This window comes from Pteropus alecto, unplaced genomic scaffold (assembly GCF_000325575.1).
Source record: "Pteropus alecto unplaced genomic scaffold, ASM32557v1 scaffold135, whole genome shotgun sequence".
NCBI classification, from domain to species: Eukaryota; Metazoa; Chordata; class Mammalia; order Chiroptera; family Pteropodidae; genus Pteropus; species Pteropus alecto.
Window position 1 is genome coordinate 3,353,392 of NW_006438076.1, and position 17,067 is coordinate 3,370,458.

The following is a 17,067-nucleotide window of genomic DNA, read 5'->3' on the forward strand; positions in this document are numbered from 1 at the left end:
CTATTGTAGTAGGGCCCAAACCTCAAGTCTAGATGGGGTGAGAAGGTGTGGGAGGCTGAACTGGGACATCTGGGGGCCCTGAGTGGATTACAAGAACAACTCTAATGAATAACAAGACCATGTGCAGGGCAGCTCATGGCTGTTTCTGTAGTGGACAAGATAAAAAAGAAGGGACACCGGGCAGAGAATAGTCTGGCAAGGGTCCTCAAGTTATTTCATTTCTCTAATATCCCAGATATGAAACCCAATCAGGCTCTGATACTCAAGGCCAGAGGATGTCCCAGAAACAAGGAAGGCCTCACAAGCAGCTCCTGGCTTTCCATGGGGTGGACGGGGGAGGTCCTCTGCCTTCCTAGGGCTTGAGATACGGATGTGTGATGAGGGCAGTGGGAAAAAAATGTTTCTGGCCATTGCATTAAGTATTAAAAAACACATATTCTGAAGGTGATTACCAGAGTTCCTGAATTTGAATGTCAATACTCCATTTTACCATCCCTAATGACCTTGGGCAAAGACTTAGCTTTCCTGTACCACAGCCACCTCCCACTTTACACCATGGATATGAAGATTAGGTGAGTCTATAGCTTTTAGGGGCGTATTAAGCACAGATGTTTGATGTTTCTTATCATCTATATGCCGAGTCCTGAGTTGGACTCTTTATGCATCATTTTATAAACCCTCCAATGCAGTGAGATTATTATCTCCGTCTTTACAGATGAAGCACTTGTGGGTCAGAGAGGTTAATTAACACTGTAGAATGTGCAGAGCAGGTGAGTGGCGGAGCTGGATTGCAGTCTCAGAGGCATCTACCTGCACTCTTCACCTCTGTGCTCTATCAAGAAGTGGGTGCACTGGGAGGGTTTCCAGAGGATCCACAGCCTCAGCACTGTAACTGTGGTCCATTCTTAGCTCTCATCACCTTCACCTTCTTCCATCCAGTGGCCCTGGACTTTCAACTGTGGCCCAGGCTTCCTTTCCACTTCTGCCCAGAACTCTGCTGGCAAGCTCTCCCCTGTCTAACTCAGCCCCCTCTGTCCTCTTAAATGTGTGGTCTACTGAACAGGAGACTCAGTGGAGAGCACAAGCTTTGGCTCAAACAGACCCAGGTGGATGGCAGGGCTCTGACACTTGCTGGCTGCAAGACTCTGTGCAGACACTTAACTGCTATGATTCTAAGTATCTTCTGTACTTTATGATGTGATGACGAAAAGAGATGAAATATATAATGAACCTACTGACATAGTGGCTGCAACACAATAATAACTCAATGAATGAAAGCTGTTGCTCCTTTTTCTTCTTACTAGGCAGATTTATGTCTTTAATTTGTATGGTAGTTTTATTTAGAGATGAGGAATCTGAAACTTAGGTGAAATCACTTACCCAATGTCACACAGTTATTACATCACTGGGATGAGCTAAACCAAGATAAAAGGTTACAACCCAGTGCTCTCTACTCATATGGCTGCCTCAGCTCCATGGACTCCTTACATGGTTCTGTCAAGGGTCCCAGCAGATGGCATGATTCAGCCACAAGAAAACCAGAAGCAGGAGAATAGGGCACAGGCTTCAGACCCAGATGCACCTGGGCTCTATTTGCAGCTCAGCGCTTAGCAACATGACTTTGGGAATATTCTCTAAGCTTTTTGAGCCTTCATTTTCTCCTCTATTAAGTGGGCTGATAAAAACTTCTTCACATGGCTCTAGTGAAGTCTCAATGATGAAACATACTACTGTATATAGTGACTGGCAGGTAGAAACTGCCCAATGGAAAATAACTACGTTATAATTCATAATCATATTGTAATTTAAGTCCTAAATCAAAGCGAATTCTATGTTGCAATAACAAAAACCAAGACAATGCCAGTTATTTTTTAAATTGTGGAAAAAATAAATGACAAAATTTACCATTTTAACCACTTTTAAATGTACAATTCAGTGACATTAAGTACATTCACAAGGTTATTTAACCATGACCACTAGAAATTTTGTGGATTCAAGTCTTACATTCAAGTTTTCAATCTTTTCTGAGTTAATTTTTGTGTATGGTGTAAAATAGTGGTCTAGGTTCATTCTTTTGCATACAGCTGTCCAAATTTCCCAACACCATTTATTGAAGAGATTGTCTTTTCTCTATTGTACTTTTTTGGCTCCTTATTCATAAATTAGTTATCCCTATAAGTTTAGATGTATTTCTGGGCTCGTAATTCTGTTCCATCAGTCTGTGTGTCTATTTTTCTGCCAATATCATTCTGTTTTGTTTACTGTAGCATTGTAGTGTAGTCTGAAGTCAGGGAGTGTGAAATCTCTGGCTTTGTTCTTTTTTTTCTTAGGATTGCTTTGGCTAATCAGGGTCTTTTATGGTTTCCTTTTCTAATCTTTTGTAGTTCTGTGGTGTCCATTGTAACTTCTTTTCTTTCATTTCTGAGTTTACTTATTTGAGTCTTCTCACTTTTATTCTTAGTGAATGTAGCTAGAGATTTGTCCATTTTGTTTATCTTTTCAAAAAATTAGCCCTTCATTTGATTATTTTTTCTATTGTATTTTTATTATCTATTTCATTTATTTCTGCTCTGATTTCTCTAGTAATTCTTACAGAGACTGTAATACCTAATAGCAAGTATTTAAGCTAGGAGATCCCAAACCAGGATTATTGCACTATGGGCTTCCCTGCACTATTATACCCTATACTCATATCAGTGTCACATCAACTTCACGACCAAAATGTGACTTATGTGTGATGATAGAAGACATCAGATGCTGCGTTGGAGCTTTGAGGTTTCTGTGAAGCTGGTAATGTGCGTGACTCTTGTACTTTCAGTTCTGTCTAGTAAATTTCCAATAAAAGGTTGCTGGCTAAATCGGTTGTGTTTTCTAAGTTGATTCACAATTCAAACTTGAAATGTGCGCTGATGTTTTTTCATTAGGATGCTTCTTTTGTTTCCCAACCTAAATAGAATAGATTAAAATTTCTTCCATTAATACCACATTTTGCCATAGACATTTGTTTATTGCTAGGAGGGTTTGGAGATCTTTACAATTAAAGAAATTGTTTTTTATATCTAATTTGCCAGAAAGTTTTTGTGGTTGTCCATAAACAAATTTTGAACTTTATGAAATATTTTCCTCAATTGAGATCCATCACATGATTTATCTCCTTTAGGATATTGATATGGTATGAATTGATTGGTAGACCTTCTAATTTTATCACACTAGTCTTTTTAGGTATAATCCTAGAATTCAACTATATGCGGTATTTAGCCATTTGTCCTTTAATTCTGTAAGTAATATTTTATTTGGTGTCTTGCATTTATAAGTAAGTGACTTATAAGTTCTTCTCTGTTACTATAATCATCTGAATTTAAATTCAAATCATCTGGTTAGCTTTAGCTTTGTTCCAAGAAAATTTTTCAAAGGATAGAGATGAACAATTAAAGATTGGTGGAAATCACATGTAAAGCTATCAGAACTTATTTGGAGTTTTCTGTGTTTTGTTTTGTTTTGTTTGTGTATTTTAAGGAGAGTCTTTCACTATTATTTTAAAACCGTTAATATGATTCCTCTACTTAAGAATCATATTTTTTAGCTAATTTTGGAACTTCTTAAAATTTTGTTCAGATGCTTTTAAGTAAGTGAACTAAAACAATGAATTTTAAACTTTAGTTGGAAAGCTATATATCTACCTAAAATTTACTAGATGGTAGGTGGGAAGGTGTAGACAGTGAGAGAGACTAATCATAAGGTACATGGGACAGTCAAGTTATACATAGAAGTACATTTATACATTGTACCTCCATGACTACCATTTGGCTCCCATCTGCTCTTTCTCATCAAACAACTCCCCACAAACTCACATAAACACCCACCCTAGGAGATACTATTTATCATTCATATTCAGAGGGATTGGCCTATACCGTGTTTTCTAAGCCCAAGTCCCAGGGCAAGGCAATCTAAGGTCACTGGCCTTGATTATTGATTCATCTCTCAGTCATCATGAGTCACAAACACTTTCTAGCTTACTCTGACCAAGTGGGAGGAAGGGTCTGAGAGTATCCAGCTGCCTATGACTTTTCCCACACTATTTCCTCAAGTTTCCCTGCCACTCACAGAAACGGTAAGAGGCAACACGAGTTTGAAGGGATGTCACTGTTGAAGTGTTCCAGGAAAAAATTTACACTGGACAGCAACCCCAGGAGAAGGAAACTGATGTATTCTCCTCTGAGATCAAAGACATAAGGGATAGAAACTGCAGCCAACTGTTCACTACCTGACTGCAGGTCAATTAGTGTAAAACCAAAGCACCTGGCTCAGGAGCCTGCCCCAGCCTGTAGGACCTCAGCTCCTGAGGGCCTCGGGCAAGCTGTGGGAGCTGATAGATCTCTGCTCTGATTATTCTTTATTGGTATGGAAAGAGGGTTCTTGGAGTAGGATTCCTGACTTCTCCTAGCCTCTCACCTGAAGGAGGTGATCCAGGAAAGAGCCTGAGAGGGTGGCTGGAGCAAGATGTAGGTGGTCTCAGACAAATCAGGGGTTTGTGGCCTTGTCCCAGGCTGCCAAAGAACAATTGACATTCAATATACTCATTCTATATATAATCTTACTCTGTAAAATATATTTTTCTTCAAAAAATATACATATATATCTTCATGTGTGTGTCTGTGTGTATACTTTTCATTAAAAGGCTCATAAAATACTACATCAAATTATAACCATATTTGTCTCTAATGAGTATGTTTCCCAATAACTTTTAATTTCACAATAGTTTTAGATATACAGATAAATTTTGCCACAGCTAATGAAAAATATTGATAAATTAATTTTAACTAAACTCTGTTTCGTATTCAGATTTCATTAACTTCATGCCTAATGTCTTTTTTCTCTTCCCCGATTTCACATTTCAGTTACTCATCATGTCTCCTTACTTCCTTTGGGTTGTGACAGATTCTCAGACTGTCCCTGTTTTTTGTTGTGTTCAATATCTTGAGGAGTAAGAGATAGGTGTTTTGGAGACTGTCTCTCCATATGGGTTTTTCTGATGTTTTATTTATGGTTAGACCTGGGTTATGGATATATAATATCAACCTGCCTTATCATTAATTATATTAACCTTGATTTCCTGGCTGAGAAACTGTTTGCTAGATTATTCCTTGTAAAGTTACTTTTGTTCTCATTTTGATATTGTGCTCTACGGAGCAAGTCACTAAGTGCAGCCTCATTGAAGATATTTTTAAACTTCTTGTTAATATATTTGTATTTTTCACATTTTCTGCAATGTCCACAGATTTTCATTGGCCATTAGTGAAGTGGAGAGAGAATAAAAGACAGGAGTTATTTTGTTTTGTTTTGCTTTTCAAATTCTTAATTGTGATAAAAACACAATAATAAAATTTACCATCTTAACCATTTCCAAGTGTACACTTCGGTAGTGTTAAGTATATTCACATTGTTGTGAAAAACAGACCTCTAGCAATTCTTCATCTTGCAAAACTAAAACTCTATACCCATTAAATAACAACTCCCATTCCCTCCTCCCAAGCATCTGGCGACCACCATTCTACATTCTGTTTTCATGAATTTTACTACTGAAGACTCTTATATAAGTGGAATTATACAGTATTCGTATTTTGGAGACAATCTTGTTTCATTCAACATGATCTTCTCAAGTTTCACCCAGGTTGAAGTATTTTTAATGTCTAATGATATTCCTGAATATGTATACACATTTTATTTATCCATTTACTGGTTGGTGGCCACTTGGGTTGCTTCCACATTTTAGCTATTATAAATAATGCTGCTATGAACATGGGTATGCAAACATCGCCTTGCGACCTTGCTTTCAAATCTTTGTCTACATATCTATAACTGGAATTGCTAGGTCATAAGGTGATTCTGTTTTCAATGTTTTGAAGAACCATTATGCTATTGCTGCACCATTGACATTTCCACCAACAGTGACCACGTATTTCTGTCCCCACATCCTTGCCAACACTTTTGTATTCCGGGTTTCTTTTTATATTACAAATCCTAAGAGGTGTGAGGTGATAAAATGCAGTTTTTAAATAATAAGAAGTCCTTTCATTGGTTCGGCCTCTATCACTGTGACCCATCTATAGTTTCTTCTGGTAAGATCAGACAGAATAAGTACACTTAGCTTAACATATAATGGAATATTCGAATTGAGTTTTATTGGCTTGATCTTGATGGGGTTGTCGATGATATTTTATCATGTAATAACAAGTTGCTGGCTTACACTATGCTTCACAATTGTTAATCCAACCTGTCTTTTTTTATCTCCTATCTCAGCTCGAATTAATTAATTAATGAATTAAATTTATTTTTTCCTCCTCTTTAATCACCCCCAACTTCCACCCCTGACCTATGGATGGTGCCATCTCCCCTTAATATCTGAATCTCTGAAGGCAGGGTTTCTCATCCCACGCACTCACGGTGCACCAGGGGTGTGGTCCGTGACTCCATCTGGGGTGCAAACCCAGGACCTTTTGAGTGTAAAGCATACGTGCTAACCACTACACTATGGAGCCACCCCTCTCAGCTCAAATTCAGAGGTGAAATCTATGAAAAATATTTAAATTTGATATTTTTTAAAAAGTAGATTTTTAAGACTTCTAATGACTTTGAAAAATGTTAGCCTAAATAAAAGTAATGGAAAAATGAATATAATTAATTTTGTTAGTCTTTCCAAGAGAAATGTAAAATGTTCCGTTTAGCTTATTTTAAATGTGAATGGGAAATAGTCAATAAGTAAAAAAATACAAACCATAATCTCCATTTTCCCATAGCAAACAGGAAAAGAAAAGAAAGAAAAGGCTAGGAAAGAGATGGAAAGAAAAAAAAAAGTGGACAAAAAGAGAAGAAAATATTATATGTCGAAGATGAAAAAGATACGAAAATATGCATTGCTACAGTTTTAATGAGAAGGCTTTTACATTAAACAACTGTGAAACATGGCAAAGGCCATAATCACCTCACAGAAGACTATATAGCTGCAGATTCCTGGTTGGTTTACCTTCATCTTCTCTTCCTGAATACCATTCTATAGTGTCTTTACCTCAAGTTGGACAGAAAAGTATTTTAAATATTAGAGTTTTGCTGAATGATAAGTTGTAGAGGTTTCCTGACTCTTCGGAAGTGGGAAGTCTTGAGAGGTCCATGAGGAATTGAAAGCATAATGGATGCCATATATTAAATTCATTCTGAGCCCATGAGTGCCTCCCAAAGTTGGCAGAAATCTGATATTTCTCTATTCCAAGCTTAAATATTAATATTAATAAAGACTCATTTACTCCCACAGTGTCTTAGTCTAGAGGGTAAATTATCTGGCCCACCTGCGTAGAGGTCATCGGGCACATAGGATCCTCTCTCTCTGCTGAATCCAGACAGTGGGCGTCCAGAACCACCACAAGCTTCCAGGCCCACGCCATTCCCCATCAGATCTTCCAGTAATGTGTCTAGGCTGAGATCCAACAAGGGAGTGCCCTGGCCAGAACACAGACTCAGACAGATATCAGACAGATCTCAGTTGGAAGCCTGATTTCAACATTTAAAAATTTGAGACCATTGTAATTTACATCATCTGTGCATATTTCAATTTCCTCTATTAAGGAGAGATGATAATAATTGAACTTAGGTCATAGAATGGCTGTAATAAAAATACATGTGTGTTTATAGAATATATAGATACTGAATGAAATTCAGGTTTTCTAGCACAATATGCAATACAGAGTAAGGACTGATCGACCTTTGCTCTAAATATCCTTAGTGGGGCCAGAGAGAGTCTGGGAGTAGAATTCCTGGCTCCTCCATCCCTTTCTATGGAGGAAAGACTGTTCATGATGTGATTGCTGCCTGACCACTGCCAGACTCTCATGCTAGATCCAGTTATATCTAGGGCAGAACAGAGATTGCTTCCTGTCAACCCCTTCAGAGACTGTCCGACCCCTCCTGTGGCCCAGGCATGCTGGTTTCTAGAACAGACCAATGTTCAGGCAAGCATGTAAGGCTTTTCCCCTTATCTGGGACAGATCACACCCCAGTACCCCCATCCTTCCTACCCTGTCTTATATAACCCTTAGCACCTACCACTCAGTGTGGCATTCAAAATAACCACGTATGTAAATTTCCTTGATAAATTCATAATGGAATGTTGGAGCAGTAAGCCTATTTGTTTAGTTTCTCAGCCTGGAAAAATTTTACATAACCCCTCCCCTGAAAGGGATGATCTGGGGAAGACCGAAAGGGTGGCAGGTGCAAGATCTAAGCTTGTCTAAGACAAATCAGGAGTCTGAGCCTTTGTCTGTGGCCTTGTCCCAGGCCGCCAAAGAACAATTGACATCCAATGTACACATTCTAAGTATGCTTCTACTCTTGTCTAATATATGTATAAAAAATTTATGTGTATATATTTGTATATATCTCTATGTATGCATGTATGTTCATGAGAAGTCCTATAATAGATACATAAAATTTTAAATGTTGATCTCTAAGAATTGGTTTGAGTGGTATTTTTTTAATTAAAAAAAATTTTATTATTAATCCTCATGTTTTTAAAATTTTATTTTATTATTAGTTTCAAGTACATAGTACACTGATTAGACATTTGTATAGATTATAAAACTATCCCCCTAATTGCCCTTTCTCTCTTCTGGCTCTCCACCTCGCTATTATATTAATGCTAACCGCATTCCCTATGCTGTGCTCCCCATCTCGTGACCATAGATCATAAAATAGTTTTAGACTTACAGAAATGTTACAAATACATTACAGTTTCTCACCCAGTTTTCCCTACTGCTAACAGGTTATAGTACGTCAATACTTTTGTCACAACTAATGAGAAAATATTGGTTCATTATTATTAAGTAAACTCTGTGTTATATTCAGATTCCTTTTCTTTGTACCAAATGTCTTTTTTCTCTTCCAAGATATTGCATTTCTTTTGCTCACCATGTCTCCTTATCTCCTCTAGATTACAACAGTTTCTCAGAATTTCCATTTTTTGTGATGTTGATAATTTGAAGATTACTGTACAGATATTTTGCAGAATGTTCCTTGTTTTGGGTTTACCAGATGTGTTTCTCATGGTTAGACTAGGGTTATGGATACAGGAGGAGGAGGACCACAGAGGTAAAGTGCCATTCTATCACATCCTATCTGAGGTATGTACTGTCAATCTGCCTTATTGCTATTGGTGTAGACCTTGATCACCTGGATGACGTACTGTTTGTCAGGTGACTCCACTGTAAGCAACTTTTCCCTCTTTTCACATTTACATTGCTCATGAGAATATGGCTAATAAGGCAGTTTTTAAAATAAAAAAGGCCCCTCACTGGCCCATCTGTGGTTCTCTTTAATACAGAAAGATCTACCTAGACAAGCTTAATGTAGCCTGGAATACTTGAGGCGAGTGATCACTATTGATGCTGATAGGGTTGTTTCTGATGTTTTAGAGTTTAATGACAAGGCTCTGGCTTAGACCATGCCCCACAATGGCTAATCAAACTTGCCTTCCCTTATACCTATCTCACCTCAATTTTAGGGGCGGGAGGGAAATTCATGAAAAAATATTTACATTTAACATTTTGAAAATAAAAGTAGATATTTTAAAAATATTCTCATCAGTTCAAAAAAATTAACTAAATAAAAATCACACAAAATAAATTTGTTGTTAGTCTCTATGAGAGAAAGAAAATATTCCTCTTATTTTATTTTAATTTATAAATGAGAAATGTAAGATTATACTGAATAAGTAATTTAACATGATAATAATAGTCTCTGTTTGTAGGTCAGCCTGATTAGGGAACAGGATGAAAGAAAGAAATAAGGACAGAAGAAGTGCATTATAAAGCGAAAAAGAAAGAGAGGTCAAAAGAACAGGAAAAATACATATAAAAGTGGTCATAAAAGTTTTAAAATATACTTTGAGAAAAATAAGATGGTGACAAACATTCCTGCAGTCATAATAAGAGAGGTATTTTACACTAATGAAAAGACATAAAACTTCCTTTGCCTTAACATACATTAAACTCACTATTCTTACAAAAGATATTTCCACTTTCTCAATTCTTCCCAAACATCTTGAAAGAGTTGCCTATACTCACTACTTCCTCCAGCCATAGTCCATTCATTCCTCAACCCACTGTGTTGTGGCTTCTATACCACTTCTGCATTGAAACTGTGCTGTCAATAACCTGGAACTTTTCACAGAAAACAGATACAGTCACCCTTCCATCCTCGTTCCCCATCTACTTCAGGACCTTCACCCATGAATCTTTTTGGAGAGAGGCTTTAACTCACTTTTTATTTTCATGATCTCTAGTGTTTATGATTCATCCACTTCTCTTTGCATTGAACAACCAGTTTCTTCTAGTCTCATAATGTAAGCTTTCAGGAGATTCTTAGTATGTACATAGCATCTAAAGCTGATGATTCCATCATTTTCCTCAAGTCTTAGGACCTTCTTGGACTTGGAAGCCTCTCTATTCATCTGCCAGTTGGACACATTTTCCTGAGCTTTCTACTGACCCCTCAAACTCGTGATGTATAAAATGGAACCCATCCACTTCCTGGGCACCTTCCAGTCGCTTCTGACTTGGTGGAATTAGAAAGCAGGCAGCCACTCAGCCAGAGGATGTGGTGATCTTGAGGAACCAGGACATGCAAGGTGAGGAGGGCTGATGGTGATTTGCAGGTGTGCAGGAAGCAGAGACCTGACACAAGGGTGAACTGAGAGTATTTGGTGTCACGGGGAAGGAGCCAGTGGCCAGGAGAAAGGAGAAGAAGGAAACATGGAGGAGACAGGAGGGACATGTGGAAGGAGACAGGACCAGAGGTGCCAGGGACAGGACAGGGTGAGTGACCCCACCACTGAAAAGACATAGCAGTTACTGAATCTTATAGTCCTTTCCTTTTCCTTGGTAGCTGTTACAAAAATCTTGCCCTTTACAACAAAAGGTTGAAATCTTCAGGGCCCCATAATAGAAATTTGAAGGCAAACAATATTCTTCGCAGTCCAATTGAGTGTGGTTGTAGCGCCACTTATCTGGAAGAGAAAGGATTTATACTCAGTGTCAGAGGACAATGCTTGGAGCTCAAGTAGAAGTATCTTCTCCAACCACTCTAAGCCTGGTCTCCAGACTACAGACACATCCACCTCCTAGCAAGGTCTCCATCAGACTGGGGAGCTCCTGCACAGTGTCTGAAGTCAGTGGCCTGCTCAAGACAGAAGAGCCTGACTCAACAGCATTACCTTTCTCAGTGAAAATGAAGAAGTCTCTGCTTCTGCATCCAGGGCTTTGCTCTATAGTGCAATTGCCCTGATCCTGCAAACAATGACCACTGTTCAGATTGTTGCAGACCATACATAATGTAGGTGGAGCTGTGGAAAACAGACAGGAAAGCTGATCCCCAGATTGCATGGGCTGAGACCAAGGTAGGCTAGAACACCGATAAGGCCTACGACTTCAAAGGAAAAGCATGACTCTATATTCCTCCTCCAATACACTCTTAATGCCTGGAAAATGTTCCCATCAGATTATGTCCCTAGATTCTTTAAGAATCTGGGCCTTTGACATAGTTCTTGATTCCATTAAAAAAAAGAAAATTCTTCCCTTTGCTATGGTGCCTTTATGCGGAATACATTGAGAAAATCTCCATACAGCCATCTGAGGCTAGAAATCTGTTAGAATATCATGGGATATAACTGTGCTGGCTCCAAGGTGGGGATGCAGTCCCATAAATCTCCTACGACAACGAACCCCAAAAGTCTTTGAAAGTCTAAACATATTTAAGTGACAACAGTGTATTTGCCACGGAAATATTGGTTTCAAGATAAGCCCTCAGTGCCCTGTTTCTGCTAGAGCCCTGCCCCTAGGCTGCTTCTTTAAATAATAAGTCTTGAGTAACTGTTGGCTCTGCCTCTTAGGACCACCCCAGCCAGCTCCAAAGCCCTAAATTGAGAAAGGCCCCCAGCTTCAATCTGCCCCATGGGAGTGACTGACCCCACTCTGAAATTGGGAAAGGACCTGAATCCTTTTCTTGGTAGTAGTCAGGGTGAGACAGCAGAGAGAGGCCCCAAACCCCTGCTGGTCAGATCATCCCAGAACTTCATTCTTGATCTTGTTCTCTCCCAAACTGGTCAAATCTTCATCCCTGGACTGTTCCCACTCCCTCTATGTCCTCACCCCTACCCAGCTGACCCAGGTCTTCACCCACTCCATGGAAGAACACAAAAGGGAAGACTCCCAGCAGCAGGACCAGGAGCTTGTCCATCTCAGTCTGGGATGGCAGGGAGATGCAGAGGAAGCTGGAGCAGGGGAGCAGAGCACCTAGGAAGGGCTAGGACAGGCTGCTCTAGCATGCGGATGACAGAAGGCTAGAGATCTGGACCACACTGCTGCTGAGCTGTGGGCAGAAGTTTCCTTTTACAGGCTTGCCAGTGGGTGTTTCACTGCCACTGAGGCCAGGAAATGTTCCCAAAGAGCCAACCCCGCCTTGATACTTCTGAGGACAGAAGATGTCCCAGGTGCCCCCTCCTGTTCCGTGGAGGCTGCCTCCTGATGAGTGGGGACACGATGCTTGACCAGATCAGCTGGGCCTCTCGAGAGTCAGACCCTCTACTCTCCAGACATCCCACTGCCCCAGGCCCAAGAACTGGGGCTTGAATGGGGACAGGACTGTGCTAAAATTTTCTGGATCCAGCACCCCTATGACCACTTCCACCCAGTTCTACGGCCCCAGCCAGGTCACAAGGTGGGCTGACACCCTGCCTCGGGGCCCAGGTTGCTTTCATTGTATAGGTGCAGTCTGGGCCTTTTGCTTCTCTTCCCCCAACCCCTCATGTTTGTGTTCACAGTTAGGACCAAAGCCTTCTCAACACTGGATTAGTGTTGACAACGGTGAGGGTAGTCACAATAGCAAACATTTCTTTAGTATTTTATCTAAACCAGTATCTACCCTGCTATCATGCATAACTTCATTAGGCTATAGCATACATCATCAAGCACATCAAATATATTGCAAAAACTAACCACAGAAAGAAGTAACAAAAGAACTATAGAGAACTAACTTATTTAAAAGATATGAAACTATTCCTGCTACATTACCCTTACTCTCTGGACCTCTAAAAAAGCAAGTGATTTTTTTTTTCTGATTTAAAAAAAAATTTTCTTGTGTTCAGAGGAATACTTCAATTCCAGTATCTCTGACATTACCAGCCTATGGTGTCCTGATTTCACTCAAATGTTTAGTAAAAATAGCCCAGACTTTACCCAAGTATTTATGCTTGGAGGTCCAGTCAAGGGAAGGAGAAAGATCCTGGAGCAAAATCCCAATGTGCAGATTGGGTGCTAGAGATAATGTTTCAGGGTTTTCTGGTTGGGCAGTCTCTCTTTCCTCTCTCTCCTTCTCCATCTAGACACCCCATTCATGACGGAGACCTGGACAGTCAAGATCACCAGTAAGCCAGAGCACTTGGCACAGTGCTTGGTCAGGACAGGGATGCTGCAAATATTTCCAATTAAACAAAGAAGGATGGAACAAATGAATGAGTGCATGAGGATCAGCCAGCCCAGAAAGCAATGGGGAGGGGGCTAGGGGGTGGAGAGGAAGGGCCAAGAACCCCCATGCACCCCCAGGCTAAGAATCTGACTGCATCTCACACTGAAAACAGAGCTATCATGCTTGAGAGCTCCCTTTCACTTCCTCCAGAAGACAAAGATCATGCATGCACAGTGCTCACCGGAGGAGTGTGGCGTGCATGAATAAATAATTCAACTTTTTGCCCAATCCTCAAACTGAGTAACTTTGCTGAGTCACCCAGGATTATCTTTATGTTCAGCGTGCCCTCCTACAAGGGCCATGGAATTCCAGAGGTCCTCACAGTTCCTCATCATAATTGTGCAAGAAAAGAGGATGAAGAAGGAATAAAATGAAGAGAACAGGAAATAAACAAATTATTGAAGCTGCTAGAGAATCCCAGACATCATCAAGCAGAGACAAGCCATTCACACTAGCTACTTTCTGTACTCCAGACCCACAGTGTTAGTGAACACAATAATTTTCTTATGTAGCAGTAACAACTGGAAAACTGTGTGATACTTGTCAAGTTACACAGTTAGCATCTGTGCAACCAATCTGTTCCTCAAGGTTCCCACTTATTAAATTGTGTTTTAATAATTGCTGCTTCATAGAAACTTGTGAAGATTAAATGATATCATACATGGAAAGTACTTAAAATGTGCCTCCTACACACTATGAGGTCAAACAATGATAGTCATGACAATATTTTAATATTTTAATATTTTAATTAAAATGTTTTCCATTGTTTATTGTATTTAAACCTTTAATACATGTGAAATTTATTTTGGTTTGATGTGTAAGGTTGTATTAATTATGTACCATTCAACTCCAACTTAACACTTAGATTAGTAGTCAAATTACTGTTTTCAAAAAAATATATGAAGAAAATCAATTCTCTAGGAAAGAAGAGCATACACATATTGGAGGATTGCTACTTGGTGTGCTATCATGTGGGTAAGGAAATTTTCACCTGGGTCTTATTCTGTTTATTTGTTCAAGTTGGAAAAAGAAGCTGAGAATATCCCAAGATGGAGTACATCAAAAGAAAATTCTCCCCAACATAAGAGCAATTTTATCTAGGGTGTAAGGAAGCCAAATAAGATTCTCCTCGTTCATGAAGAGTTCGTGCACACACTAAACACAATATCGTTCAGAGGTGCCAAAATGTAACTTCATTTTCTAAACTCTATGCCCAATGATAGTGGAAACCACTTTATCTTCTCAGCTTAAGATACAGAGGAAGAATAAAGGAAGTAAAAGAGGTAAGGGGGAAAATGTTAACAAGAACATGGCCTCAGCTGGAGATTGGTGTTAGTCGGATCCCATGGAAAAGTTCTAAAGAACAAATGCACCACAGACTTAGCCTCACCATGATGTTAGGAGTCAGCCATTGTTGGCTGTGGTCTATGCTCATGTGGGAAGCTTAGCATCTGGGTAAGGCAGCTCCCATTTAGCAGAGGGCAAATCTCCAGAGAAGTAAATAGCTGTGAGCTGTCATCAGCCAACACTCAATACAGCTAGGTGGCACATGTACTAATTAGCAAAGAGGATTTGGGCAGGGCACCAAAATCCAATCAAAATTATCCACCACATAAAGTAAAATTCATTTTTATTTATTTATTTTATTTATTTGTTTGTTTATTTATTTGAAGAAATTATTTAAATTTTCCCCCCTCGTTTACCTCCCTCCTCCTTCCTCCCCCCTACCCTCTGGTAACCACTAGTCCATTTTCCATGTCCATGAGTCTCTGTTTGTTTGTCCTGTTCATTTGTTGCTTTTAGGTATATATCCCACATATAAGTGATATCATGTGATTTTCAACTTTTTCTGTCTGGCTTATTTCACTTAGTATGATTATTTCAAGATCCATCCATGTTGTTGCAAATGGCAGTATTTCATCTCTTCTTATGGCTAACGTAAAGTAAAATTCAATGCTCTGATGCTGAGAATGCCAATGTTTGCTATTGTAACATTAAGGCAAGATTTTATAATTAGAAACCTCTTCTTGTTTAACAAAGCCAAGCTTTGTCTAAACATTGATTCATAGATATTTTAAAAGTTTATTTTGAAACCCAAGGCAAATCAAGCATCTCTTTTATTTTTTATTTTTTCTGGACTGAGATCTCTTGTCCCCATGATTTAATGGGTAAGAGAGCCCATATACAAATAGGAATAAAAATACGCTGTTTCCCTAATCAGAATATCCATGTTACACTGGCTTTTCCAATCTGCTTGTCTATTTTGAAAAAGTTGTCTTCATATCTTTCTTCATCCTGGCTCCTTAAAGTTCCAATTGAGAATGTCTTAGAAACGATTATATTCTCAAACACAAAGACACAGACAGAGTATACCAAATCGCTCAAGCAGAGGGGGTAATTGGTTTATTATAAGAATTTCATGTGGCATAACAAGGGAGAAAGAAACTCATGGAAATCCAGAACCAGAAACTGCAGTCAGTCTCACATGCAGAAAAATGCCAGGGTTGTTCTGTTTCCAGGAAGCTTCACCACCTTGGCCATAGATGTGCTGTGCTCTTGCATCACCAATGCTCATTTTCTCTCTGCCTATTTATTTCACTCAGTGTCTGCCTGTTTCTCTTCCTACCACTCTTATACCTTCCATTATCACACGCCTTCTCTTTATTCATAACTTCATCTTAGATAGGACACTGTAACTTGAACACTGTCTCATGGCATCTCTATATATTCTATAATCTTCAACTACCATGCCTCCTGCTTCATTATTAACATCTTTTCCTTCATTCTTATGAGAAGAAACTGACTGGCCATCCTTGTACAAGATCTCCATTCCCAATTCAGTTGCCTAGTTGAATTATGTGCTACATGGCAACCTGGCTAGCCAGGGCCATCATAACTCCATCCACACCGAATTGTGTCTCAAATCTTAGTTTCCACAAACTGACGTGCCCTTAAAATTTTCCTTAATGTTTTGTCCCTATGCCCACGCAGGCTTTCTGACACAATTCTCTCTCACCCCCTAAAGAGCTTTACCAGAGAAAAATGTGGCTCATGCTGACAGTTAATTGGGACGCTGGAGTTAGTCCTCTTCTAACTCCAGAATTCAAAAAAAGGAGAGTGCCAGAAGGTGTCAGGGCCAATCCAAAGAATCCTAACCCAGAGGACTGGGGATAGATGAGGCTGAACTATGGTCACAGCATTCTCAGTACTAGCTTGAGATTATTTTGACCCAAGTGTTCATTTCCATATAAGAGATAATAAGTAGCCATTTCTGAATCCAACCCTATTCATAGCATTAGCATCATAAGGAAACCAAAACCCCCTTACAGATGTGAGAAAGAGATTTGCAAAACTTCAGTTTGGTGCTTCATTATTAATGAGACTCAACTACCCTTCACTGCTGCTGCTGCTGCTGCTGCTGCTGCTGCTGCTGCTGCTGCTGCTGCTGCTTCTGCTGTTGGTTTTGCCTTGGACAACACTCAGGAGTCCACTGTAAAG

General features: G+C 39.4%; 1 protein-coding gene across 1 annotated transcript in view; it reads right to left on the reverse strand.

Annotated features, from left to right (window-relative positions):
• Positions 1 to 10,895: 10,895 nt before the first annotated feature.
• PATE2 (prostate and testis expressed 2) overlaps positions 10,896 to 17,067 on the reverse strand; it is a 7,692-nt gene continuing 1,520 nt past the window's right edge. The window contains exon 4 of the mRNA XM_006915249.2: positions 10,896 to 11,053. Within this exon, the coding sequence (XP_006915311.2) occupies positions 10,896 to 11,053 (158 nt within the window). The remainder of the gene's footprint in view (positions 11,054 to 17,067) is intronic.